The sequence below is a fragment of the Mesitornis unicolor genome, unplaced genomic scaffold (assembly GCF_000695765.1).
Source record: "Mesitornis unicolor isolate BGI_N332 unplaced genomic scaffold, ASM69576v1 scaffold3593, whole genome shotgun sequence".
Lineage (NCBI taxonomy): Eukaryota > Metazoa > Chordata > Aves > Mesitornithiformes > Mesitornithidae > Mesitornis > Mesitornis unicolor.
Window position 1 is genome coordinate 16,790 of NW_010175175.1, and position 13,119 is coordinate 29,908.

The following is a 13,119-nucleotide window of genomic DNA, read 5'->3' on the forward strand; positions in this document are numbered from 1 at the left end:
CCTGCCCAGCCACCCTCCATTTCAGAGCTTCTTTGCAGCTCATCACTCTTCCTCTTCCTCATGTTTCTGCACTTTCATTGTAATTCTGCTCAAACACAATAAATCTGATGCTCCCAGGGAGTCTACCGTTTGTTTGTGGGGAAAGACTACACTACCTGCAACCCTTTCCAAAAATCAAGAAAACAGCCCACAATATCAAAACCCAGGAACACGACTTTAGTGGTACACTTTAGTGGTACACACTCTGCCATATTATGATGTATCTACTTTCTTGTCCTCCACATAACATATCTGCAGAACTAAAAGAGAACAAGAGGGGATGAAGCAATTTTTGGCATCTTCTAGATGTGATGTGGTATACCATCAAGACTAATTCCTTACATACAAAAGACATAATCTAAAGCTAAAAGACTCAACTATGTTATGCAAATTAGAGAGACCGGTTCTACCATGTGCTTTCAGTGAAAAGCAGGCAGGAAGGTACTCAGAAAACCACAACATCTTTTGTGCAAAGTGAATCAGAGCCTGAAACTCCTTTCCCAAAGTCAGAATGTACACTTCCATCATGACAATATCCCAGCTCTTTCAAAGTTCTCATTCAATGCAAGAAGAAAGCAAAACAACCACTACCACAAGCACTGACAGGAGAGAGCCAAGGAAAGCTTGCCCAGCTAGGGGTACCTGCCTAACAGGAACAAGTGTTCCTGTGTGTTCCTGGCCATCAGGTGTCAGCAGATGACACTTAGCACCAAAGACTAACAGTAAATCACACTGCGCTAGAGCAACAGGAAAAACTGAAAAAGGCCTATTCCCCTTGCTGTCTGCAAAACTGTGCAAAGTCACAACAGTGAAACAGAGGATTTTATACATGTGACTTTATAAATAAAGAGATGCATCAGATGCATGGACATGGATTTGACAAGTGGAGAAAATCAATTTTTAAAACACTAAAAATTACACCTTAGTGACCTGTACTCACTCAATTAAAGTGTATTAGACCAAAGATATCATTCTAAACATACTAAAATTGTCACATTATAATTCCAGTAGTGAGTTAAAAGATCCAGGAATTATTTGGTCATGAAACAAAAATCAATCCAGTTTCAGGTATGGAGGACAAGTGAAGATGCTTGAGACTATGCAGCCTCCTAGATACTCAACTCCGAGTTCCTGAGGGCTTATTTATTTTTAAAGGAACCTTGTAAAAATAAAAAGGATCTTAGGAAGAGGTATTTTTTTTAATCCTGCCTTCTTCATGGACTGGACTGAAGCCAGAAGTTCTCACTATTTTTCTATAAAATGTTAGTCTAGTATCTCATTCACAGAGATCTTAAATCCAGCTCACAAGTACAGTTAGTGGGGACTACAGAACTTTGCTCCTGCTCATGCAGGAAGAAAAAAAAATTCTAACCACATAAATATTTAAAGGTTATTTGGTTCTAAAATAGGTTCTACCTCAGATGAATTCAGTAGTTCCAAATGTTCTTTCAGCAGAACCCTTGCTTGAGAAAACGGGCAATATTCTGGACTTGACTAGGTTCTGTGGAGTCTTTGGTTCCAGTTTATACTTTAAAAATATGCTTGTACTTCACTAATGAGAAGTGTTTGACTAGAAACAATCTATGTAATAAACACAACAGTCACTGTTTTACCATGTTATTGTCACTTGTATATATAGTAAACAGTTTCAAATTGTAACACCATATTCTAAACACCAGAAGGCAAGAATGGTTCAACACAGAATGATTTAAAACAAAAAATTTGAAAGCTATGTACAAAATATTGCTATTAAATACTTACAACATCCTCTATTATCTCCTTCACTGCAGCTACAGCTAAAATAAATAAGAGAGGGACCAATGTTGTGTAACGGCCCGTTGGTGATACATCTGGTATTTGCTATTAAAAAAAAAAGAAAAAATTTGTTTGCATTGCTAGTTGAAAACATAACACAAGAAGCAGTACTTTCTGTGCAACTGGATTCACATTTTAGACATGGTGCTGATTATTTCCAAGAGAGTTATGGTCTTCAATTCAAAAGAAGCTCATACAATAAAAGAACATTTGAATTTTAGGAAGCATTGTATTCAGTGGAGTTACTTTCAGAGTTTTTATTGTCTGCAGAATATTTACCTTTCTTTTTTGTGTTTCAAATTAAATTAAAATACTTATTTATGAAACACAATTGTGGACACAAGTCCAAGGTATTTTTACCGCCTTACAGTTTTAATCTCTAAGAGATATTCTGTATCATACTAGCTATTAACTGACAAATTTCAAACAGCTGTTTTCTGCCTATTATAAGAAACCCATTTTTGCTAAGCAGGTATGGGCAAGTGATTTCACTGATGCAAGTGAAATGTGTATGCAACACAAATGCTGAGAAGATGCAGCTACTTATGTGATACACATGGACGATTATCCATAATTATCTTTATATTGACTACAGCTGTTAATAGCAACACTGATAGGTGAAAGGATTGCTGCCTTAATAGACTTCCAATGGCAATGCAGCTCAAGTGACTACAATGAGATCTTTGCAAGAAAAGAGTACACTATTAAATGGTGCCTCAATGTGGTTAGAAGACATCCTCAATTTTTCATAAAACATTTTTTAAACCTGCCAATGTTATTTATGTTTATATACATTTCTTTCTGCTACCTACACATTCTGCATCTAAAAGAAAATAGGTTGTTATACATAAGTATACAATGTTTCTTGGAGATAGATACAGATCTATTTTTTCCAGTTACTCTAGACCACATCTTTTCAAGCAATTACATGGAAACCAGGCAGAAAATTGCTGCAGGGCAAGGGCAAGATTATTGTTTATAAATTTGTAAAGGGCGAGTGTCAGGAGGAAGAAACCAGGCTCTTCTCAGTGACAGCCAATGACAGGACAAGGGGCAATGGGTGCAAGCTGGAGCATAGGAGGTTCAATCTGAATATGAGTAAAATCGTTTTTACTGTAAGGGTTACAGAGCACTGGAACAGGCTGTCCAGAGAGGTTGTGGAGTCTCCTACTCTGGAGACATTCAAAACCCGCCTGGATGTGTTCCTGTGTGACCTAGTCTAGGTGATCCTGCTCTGGCAGGACTGGGTTGGGCTGGGTGATCTTTCGAGGTCCCTTCCAACTCAATCAATATTCTGTGATTCTCTGATTCCATCACTTCTCCAGTTATTCCAACCTTTTCATTCCTTGCTACATGTACGCTCAAACTCCCTCACTCCAATTACACTCTGTTTTCCAAGCAAAGTATGAAAGCAAAAGGGGCACCCACCCATAGGTTCTGCAGACAACCTAATGAAACCTGTCAGACAACCTAAAGAAACCCTGAACTTCAGATTTCTCCCCCCACACTAGAAAACAGTGTAAGTTATCTGTGCAGATGTATCCAAAGAAACTGCTCCAAGCACTTAATAGTAGAAGGAGGAATCAACTTTCACTTGCTAAAACATCTGAAGTGAGGGAGGATAAAGTACACATGGCAGTATATATGCCATTATTTTAGTAACTTTTGTTTGGTGTGTTAATACCTTGCACAGTTAGCCAACAGTTAACCTCTCAGCTACAATTTCTGCCCTTCAAAACAGACTACAGGATTGAAGTTCATAAAGTTCAGGTAGTTTTAGGCAGTACCTCCATTACGAGAAATGCCAACTGCAGGTAACATTTTTCTGTGTATGCCAGATAATTTTAAACAGGATTTTCCTGTCACAACAGTCTTTTTCACCTGACAGTATTTCTGCTATACTTAACCTGTTCTATAGAAAAATCTTTGTGTGCATCATGGGAGTAAAAAAAGCCACAAAACCAAATATTTACTAAAGGAACATCTACACAATACTGCTATTTGAGAAACTAACTAGCTCAGAAAGAACAGCATGCCAACCTCAGTGTCTCTGCAAAACACTGTCTATGATATAAATACTCCTTCAACAAGTTCCAAACATCAGCATCTTACTGTTGGTCTTACCTGAAGTAATGCAATAAAAAGAAAAAATGCATTAGCAGCTCTTCTGAACTGGGAATAAAGGAACCTTGGCAGGAATGTGATTATGTTGTACTTTGCAGTGCTGAGAGAAAGAGACAAAAATGTGCTATTATTACAGCAGAAAAAAATTCTTCAAAGGTATTCCTTTCCTCTCAGTTAAACAAGCTTTCAAATAAAACAGAACCTTCTGTGACATCTGTGCTAGCAGATTTGTTTCGGCTAATACTGAAAGACTTCTGTGGTCCTGTCAGCAGCCATGAACTGGCTAACCCAGGGAAGCCCCCGCTGCCCACAGAAACCATCGTAAGCTTCCATGTTGAGGCAATAAGTTCCCTCATCACCTCTGCCTGCTCTGGGGGAAACAGCCAAGCTTTCCTGCCAATCAGTTACAGGCAACGAGGAGAGTAAAAATTGCATAAAGAGAAGGTCCAGGCCAGATGCTGCATAGCAGCCATGGTTGCATGGTCATTGAGGGAGCAACTGGGGCAGGCCCCAGGCCCGCAGCTCTGGGGCCCAGAGAAGCAGCCTGCCCCACAGGCCATGGCACATGCTGAGCAGATGACTCTCTCCACACAATGGCTCTGGTTCAGACAACATTCTCGGAGAGAGAGGCACAATGAGCATAAGTAGGAGGGTACTAAACCAGGACTGAGTAGCTGTGGAGCACAATTCAATGCAAAAAACCTAGCAACAGAATTTTGTAGTTTGAGTTTTGCTAGGCTGGAAGAACAGAAAACATCTTATCTCAGTGGAATAACCTCTGCAAAGCCATCATCACAAAGCGTTTGAGCCCCCAGCTTTTCATCACCCTTACATTTGTTTAAGAACAGACTGCTACCATCGAAGGTCCTAAAACAGTAACAGTGAAAATAATCATGCCACAAAACTTACAAGCAAAAGACTTGCAGGAATATTTTAACCCCTTTTTAAGTTAGTAATATTTACTCTTTGTATAAAAGTCAGTTTAAAGGGGGAATGAATGTATCCTGCAAAAAGCTCAACGCTGTCAGAAAACAAAGCAAAAGACACAAAAGACAAGTTGTGTACACAAACAAAAACCATTATAAAGTTTCTCAGGTCTGTGAAAAACTCCCACCACATTATTCTCAATTTCTGTATTTCTGCATATTATCAAAGGTACCTTCAGTAAACATATGTACTTAGGAGACGGTATCTTTACCATTTATTTACTTCAATTTTAACAACAGAACTGAGGATGTTATCAGGTCTAAATATACATTATTTGTAAGTATTCAGTGTATTACTTAAAATTCAACAAAAACAAACAAAAAAACCACAACATGAACCATCAGCAGAGTCCTAAAGTCTGAACTTGAAATTCAAAACTAGTCCCATGTGCAAGCTCAGCATCTTTGTAGCTAGTTGACTGTAAGACAGGAGTTTCCAAAGCACAAACTGCCATACTCAAGTGAAGCACATCTGCAGTGGCATTCAGCTACCAGAAATGTGTCAAAGATGAACTGAACTTCAACTGAACTGAGAGCTGAAGAACAAATCCATACTCTAGGGACACGGTGACAGTGCAGCTGTGAAGCATCCATACCTTCCCCACCCTGTGCTTAATAATTCAGAAGGTCAGGTTCATAATTTAAACAGCTCTGCTGCTCTACTCATCTCATTCCCCTCTCCAGAGTCTGAGACTGTAACTAATGGTCAGAGGAAGTGGCAGAAGTTGAATAAACAGTATTTTCTTTGTTTTTGCTATGCAACCTACAATGTTCTGAAATTAACAATGTGTTAAAAAAGCAGCAGTTAATACCTGACATGATTATTGCAGAATTTGGTTAGCTGGGGCTGATTGATGAATATAGTTCTCAGTTCTTCTTGATCAGCTAGAGAAGTTTTCTCTGAAACATCATCTGTCTTCTCATAGCCTGTAAAAACACAGCATGGTTTTCCATATAAACAGATTTATCTACACACACACACACACACACACAAGATTCAAGGCACTCCATGATACAAGAAGATACCTATTGTGAATGTGAACTCAACACACTGGCATTTCTCAGAAGTAATGATAATTTAAAACACCAAAGAAGTATATTGTCAAGTTGCTTTGTAAAACTATGATAATGAATAACTGTAAAGTCTACTGAATTAATGAGTACACTTAAATAGCCTGCACTGCTTCATAACAATATGGAATGAACTATTGTCTGTTGATGCATTTGAATCCAGAAGTGAGCCTACAAAACAAACAAAAAAGGAGACGGTAAAAAAGAAAAAGGAAAAAACCCAAACTCAAAAAGGTCAATTGCATCCATCTCTCCCAGCTGAGTGATCTTGAGCTAAAAATCTGTAGAAATTACTTCCAGTATCGAGGTAAATAAATACTTAAAAAGGAAGACAGAGAGAGAAATATATAACGCTAACATAAGAAAGAGGCAGGAAGTTCAAGAATATACCAGCAAACCCAGTAATTCTAGGCAACTTGTAATGAAAAATATACTTACCTAATAAATAAGCATTACAGACTTAGAAGATCTCTATATTGTTCACACATCATTCAACAGTTTTGAGTTTTTCATGTAAAATTTAACATTGCTCACAACCAAAATTAAAGGAAAGCCTAATATTTAAAGGTACATTTATTATGACCTTTATACAATTCATTCCATACTATTTAATCTCTTTTCCTGTACCACATCTGCTCATAACACACCTTCCTCTCTGTGCTTCTTTGAAACTAGTGTTACACACACTCACTCCTGTAGTAGTATAACAATTTAGAGTTTGCAAAAGAACACATAAACAGGTAAAATTCTTATTAAAACTTTGCAAAAATTTAACCATTACTCTTAATGGTAGAAAAAGTTCACCAAGAGAATGTCTGAACAATGAAATTAAATACAAAGAGCACGGGTCTAGAATAGCTATCTGAAATAAAAATTACTAATTCTATTTATTTGCACAAATCACCTGTTCTGAGAAATACTCACAGAAAAGTAATTGTCACAATTAAAACTAAGCAAACACAGAAAACTAATCTAGGCTGTCCTACAATGGGATCGATTATATTCTTCCAGCCCTCGGGAACACCCCCCAGACCACTGTGACCTTGCAAAGATAACCGAGAGTGGCCTAACAGTGAGACCGGCCAGCTCCCTCTGCAGGCCTGAATGCATCTGATCAGATCCCATGCACTTCGCATTCCTAGTTTAAGCGTTCCCTAACCTGGTACTCCTCTATCGAGCCAGACTATTCTCCAAGAAGTGACATCAGTATATTCTTAATTTTGTGTGTGCTTAATTTGAAATGGTACTATTAGACTTACTGACATTCCCAGCACCTGCCTCTATTAGTCAGTAAAAGCTGAGCTTGGTGTATATTTTTCTATAAACCACAAAAATCTTGTACCAAACTGCACCACAACTTTCATCTGTAAAAGGGAATAGCAAAGTATTCTTCTCCCTCAAGACTTTTCACTAATGTTTTGTCAACCACTTAGCCTTCACATTGATGACCAACATGCCTAAGCGGTCTATTCAGGCTGGAGCTTGTAAAGTAAACATAGGTATGGTGTAATTCAACTACCAAAGAGTTTTAAAGTAGTAACAATAACCTGTAAATGTATAGCTGCTTGTTAAATAAGTACTGTCCATTCTGTATGCCAAATGAGAAAGATACACAGAAAAAAATTATGTTAGAATGTAACTGAATATATCAGTATGTATATGCATGTAAAGGATAATTAAGGCTGCACATGAAAACTTGAAGCTTATTTCTAGCACATTCCTTACATCCTTACAAACAGGTTATGCAAAATCCAAGTCATCCTCCAGTCCACTGGTCTACCACATAGGCTCTCATCTATCATATCCAGAACGTGTATTTCAGATACTATCTAACAAGGTCAAGTCTCTGTGCAAAGACTTAGCAGAAACTTGTAATTTCATACCATCTGCCATTCAAAATTTGTAGATTCTATTACTACACAGGAAATCCCCACTACTGCATTCATCCACTGCAATTTCTCTATTTCTGTCCTTCCAAACGTCCCAATGAAAGGCACACAGCCAACACACTTCTCTTCAAACTTCAGACTGTACCTCAGGAAGACCCTTCAGAGGAAAGGCAGCCAGCTTAACAGACTGGGCTTACCTGAACAGGCACCCACACTGACTGAAGGAACGTCACCGGCACACGTCGCAGGCTGAGCAGGACATTCCCTGTTCTTGTTATTACCTGTCCTTGAAATGACAACCATCATACAACTGACTATGCACGACCTCCAGCAAACAGCTCCATAAACATATATGCCTATAACACAACTAGATACAGGTACATCTTTAAGAAGACTAGGTTGTCAGTCAAGTTGCAAGTGCACACCCAATTTATGTGTTCATACCTTCATTTATACAGAATCCATCACATGGCAAGTGCACTTTCATTTGGGGTGTAAGGCATTTACTGTCCAGTTGCTCAATGAAGGAACAAACATGAAATATAGCTCCTGTGAGAGCATTTGGGTGGAAAAGTTGGAAACTATTGTCTCAAAAGTACCAACCCAGCCTAAGTTCAGGAAATAAGAAAAGAGTTTGTACATCTGTAGAATGTACTACTTTAATTGTAAACCATTAATTTAAAAACTTATGTCAGTTATAAACCTTTAATACCGACAGTGATAGAGCTAAAGCAAATGTTAGCAGGCATTAAACATTATAGATTACCTGTTTGTTAAAAAGACTGCCAAACTAGAGACATTTATTCTCATACATCAGTATTACAGCATTTATTTGTTCTCCTTTAATAAAAATGACAGCAAAAAGGTGCTGAGGAGCTTCATAAACTTACTGCCTCATTTCCTACTACCTTGAATTCACTCTTCAATTTTCACTTAAAAAGCAAACTTAGGAGTTCAGTTCTGAGCCTTACAAGTAGCCCTTTATACTCTGCAGCTTCAGTAAAACCAGCTCTCCAGCTCTAGGTGCTTTATTATACTACCCTGAAAGCTTTAAAGGTTAACACATGTACCATCACCTCCCTGCCTAAACTTCAGTATACACTCACTAAAAGTACACAGATTTGACTGATACACAAAGCTTAGTATCAAGGAGATACAATTTTTCTTCACTCTTTGTGGGTGTTTTTCTATATGTGTATGTACATACACAAAAATATCTAAAAGCTTATGCATTACTGAAGTTATTAAATCATCTAAAGCAGTAAATATGCTTAATTTAAAGAACTAAAACATTTTCCAGGCAACAAGAAACATAAAATACTCTTTGAAATGCTGCTTTCATGTAAGATTATCAGAAAGAGTGTAAAAAAAGAGACATGAAATTCTAATTCAGTATTTGATATAGAGCTTCTACATCCTATCATTCGATATACCAACCCCTGCAAAAATACCATTACATCTTGCCTGTATTACATATCCAAGAACTTCAGTCAAAACTCAGCACACCTGTGTTTCAGCTCCTTTGCAACTATGCATCCATCCTGGTTAGCTACCAGATGCCTAATGCTTGGTCAGAAATTAGGCACACACTTCTTGGCAGGTAGCTGCTGACTCTCAGAACTGTCCGAAGTCGAAAAGAAGAGCTGTGCTCTGTGGCACAGCTGCAAGGGCAGCCAAAGCTCAGGCATCGCTTCTGGGCTCTCAGTCTGCCAAATGTCTTCAGGGATACTATACCACCCTGGCCTGCATGCAGGACAGGCCTACCCTACAAGGGTTTTTTTGTTTTTTAAAGTCAATTTATTATGTTTTGTAAGTGAAAGTTCCTACTAGTTTGTCAGATACAGGACCATATCCTCATAGGTACCACCTTGAGTGTGACTGGGAGTTTTCCCACATGAAGCATTCACTGGAATTGCAACTGAAAATTATCTATCGCATTCCTGGGGTTGGTTTGTATTCTGCATCTTCAGAAAACTATCATAAAGCATTTCCAATTTCTGCCATGTCTCACCCACACTCATCTAGCATAAACAGATTAAATCATCAAAAGCTTTGTTTAATTATAGTAATTTTTTTCAAATGCAACCTGCAAGGAAATATTCAATATGCTTCATTTACATAAGGTGAGTAAAGAATTTGACAACAACTGGTTGGTACTCAAACGGCCCAAAATAATGGCAGGAACTAAAAATGAATAAGGGACATGCTTTTTAACAAGGATGTTAAAATTAGGTAGTTCGCATGTTCATCTGAAATGCCTACCAATCTACAGTCAAGAGGACAGAAATAAAAGCTGCAGATTTGTCCCATTATTACAATCTCTCACGCAATCTGGCACCTTATAGGAAAACACGTCTAAGACATGTATCATTCCAACTATTCACTCTCAAATATGAAGTAGGACATCTATCAAACTATACTCGCAAACCCAAGCCTAACTGCATTATGTCTCAAACCTGACTTTTAAGAGGTATCTTTCTATGAAATTTAAAAAATCCAAACTGTAAACTAGAGCTTAACTGCCGATTAACCTAAGAGGTCTCACTCATTAGTGCAGCAAGTCTACACAAAAGTTCATCACTTTGCAAAAAAGAAGCTATTATGTGCTAGATTTCTTACTCCAGAAGAATCCATTGGCAACAAACCGATTTGTATGAACTCAGCCTATTAATCAAACAAGCACAAGCTGGCCTGTCATAAAAATACTGTCCACAAGTAACTGCAAGAACAAATAAAAGCATATCCATACTTAAGACCAGAAGGGAAACTTCATCAGATCATCTATAGGTCAAAGCAGCTACACTTTTTATAAATGTGTGTTTGAAAAGGATGCATTTAGCACACAGCAAGAATTAAAGAGTTGGTTGCCCTTCTGTAATCCATTAGAAGGCTCCAAGACAACAGCAGAGCATTGAAACAAACATTCAGAAAGCTGACAAAAGAAAAAAAAGGTGTAAAAACCTGAAGCACAGAATTCACACAGGAAGAATAAAAACCCCACAACACATACACAGACAGTAGCAAAGCATCAGCCTTTACAAAATACTGATTGTGAAAAATCAGTGTGAGGAATAAAAGTAAGAACTTAAGATGAAACAATAATTCTTATCTATTTAAAAAACAGTGTAGTTATTGCTGTTAGAGGTATTAAACTGATGTCTACCTAATTAATTTTTTGCTTGTTCCTTGCACTAAGCTATCAGAAAAGTATAATTCCAGGGCTTAAAATTAAAAGCAGCATCACTCTTTTTGGCCTAAAGGCCACAACAATTTAAGGTTATGTATTGGGTTTTCTGTGAGGAGTTTTTGGTTGTGTCTTTGGTAACGGGGGAAGGGCTATGGAGATAGCCCTTTGCCCCTGCGAATTCATATATTTAAGGGGCATGCAGGCCAGGCCTGGCCCTGGCCCTGGTCCTGGCCCTGACCAGTGTAGCCCTGGCCAGGCTTGGCCAGCCCTGACCGCAACAGAGAAAAGAGTGGGGCCTGAGGAGAACAACTTTTGAAGAACACCAACGTTGGTTGAAGGAAAGAAGGGAGAGGGAGGAGGAGGATGCAGAACCCAGGTTCCCCTTTTGCATCCCGTGGCGAGACCTGGGTGGACTGGCCTGCAGCCCATAGAGTTCACCAGTGGGGCAGGGCCACATGAGCAGTGGCTGCCCCTGAAGAAGCCATGATTCCGGGCAGTGTGTGCTGGAGCAGCTCATGTGTGAGGGAAACTGCAGCTGTGGGCAGACCCAGATTGGACTTTTGAGGACTTTTCTCCCCTATGGAAAGGGGGTAATGTGAAAGCAGAGAAGGCTGCACGGAGTCTTCCTACTCCTGAGAAGCACATGGCCTGAAAACTGACTGCAACCCCCAACTCCCATCCCCCTGTGCCTCAAGGCACAAGGAACAAAAGCTGAGCCCAGGAAGAAGAGAGGGGTGGGGGGAAGGTGTTCTGACTTTAAGACCTGGTTGCATCTCCCATTGTTCTACTCTGATGTTGGCAACAAATTAAAATTGTTTTGTTTTTACTCCTTATGTCTGTTGCCTGTGACCTTTTTAAGTGGTGAGAAGCCCTCCTAGTCCTTATTTTGACTAGCCCTTTTTTGAGGCATTGTGGTGCTCAGTTAGGCACTGGGCCTAAACCACAACAGGTTACAACAAATTCTGAAACACCACTTAGTAATAATTTTGAAGTCTTATATCTAGCAAGAGTAAAACAGCAATTACTACATTTCAGACAAGAACTGTGATGCTGTACCAGTAAGACCTGCCATTCAGAAAGAGGAACAGATACATTTCAAGACTTTTCTGCCTCTGCTGTGGCTTGCAACATTGCCAATATTAACCACAGTTGAGCTGGTATTTAACTACAGCTGAATTATCAGACAGATTCTGTAACATATATTTCTGAATGTCCCAACTGATGGAAAAAGCTTTTGACTTGAAAAAAGTTGTAAGTCAGCACTTCAAAAACAGTAATAGGAAATAACACATCATACTACACTGACAATTTAGTATGCAGAAATGGCAAGTTTCAAAACTAATTTCCTCTTAATATCCAGAATCACATTTTCTGATAATATATTTTGATTATTCTCTTATTTTATGTTACTACAGAGCCAAAACAAATTAAAAATGTGCTTCGATATCAAAGGAATGCAACTATTACCCTAATCAAAATTTCATTTACAAAGCTGTTGCATAAACTAGAATGACTGTACACAAGTATTTTGTTCTGTATTCTGAAGGTTATTTGCCAGTGGAACACAGAATCTGGAATCTGATAGATAAGCACAAAACACCACAAATTTCATTCAAAGTCACTCAATAAATAACCAAGGCTTTGGTTCAGGATTTCCTTCAATTTGTTCAAAAGTAAAGAATGGAAGTAAATTATACGGAACAGTGGGAAAAGGCAAGAAAAAAATTGGAAACAGAACTGCTGTAAATTCTGAGAATAAGGAGATTGAGTAGTTACTTCCCAGGGTACAAGCTGTACCTGAAAAAAAAATCATAGCAAAATGTGTAGTTTCCATAGAATGGATGTTTTCAGTTTTGCCAGCAAAAAAAACCACTTCAACAACAAAACACAAATAATCAATGAAACAAATAAACAAAAAAAAGCCAAAACAACCAGATTGAGCATTCTCCAACAAGAGAGCCCACTGAAGACCATATCTCACACTGTCTCCCACAGCATCCTCCTGGAG

At 38.4% G+C, this 13,119-nt stretch overlaps 1 protein-coding gene across 1 annotated transcript in view; it reads right to left on the reverse strand.

Annotated features, from left to right (window-relative positions):
• LOC104538174 (probable phospholipid-transporting ATPase IA) overlaps positions 1 to 8,227 on the reverse strand; it is a gene marked incomplete at its 3' end in the record, with an annotated part of 20,903 nt that extends 12,676 nt beyond the window's left edge. The window contains exons 1-4 of the mRNA XM_010181277.1: positions 8,122 to 8,227; positions 5,777 to 5,891; positions 3,979 to 4,078; positions 1,801 to 1,899 (exon numbers count right to left, since the gene is read on the reverse strand). Coding sequence (XP_010179579.1) covers positions 1,801 to 1,899; positions 3,979 to 4,078; positions 5,777 to 5,891; positions 8,122 to 8,227 — 420 coding nt within the window. The remainder of the gene's footprint in view (positions 1 to 1,800; positions 1,900 to 3,978; positions 4,079 to 5,776; positions 5,892 to 8,121) is intronic.
• Between the last annotated feature and the right edge of the window lie 4,892 nt (positions 8,228 to 13,119).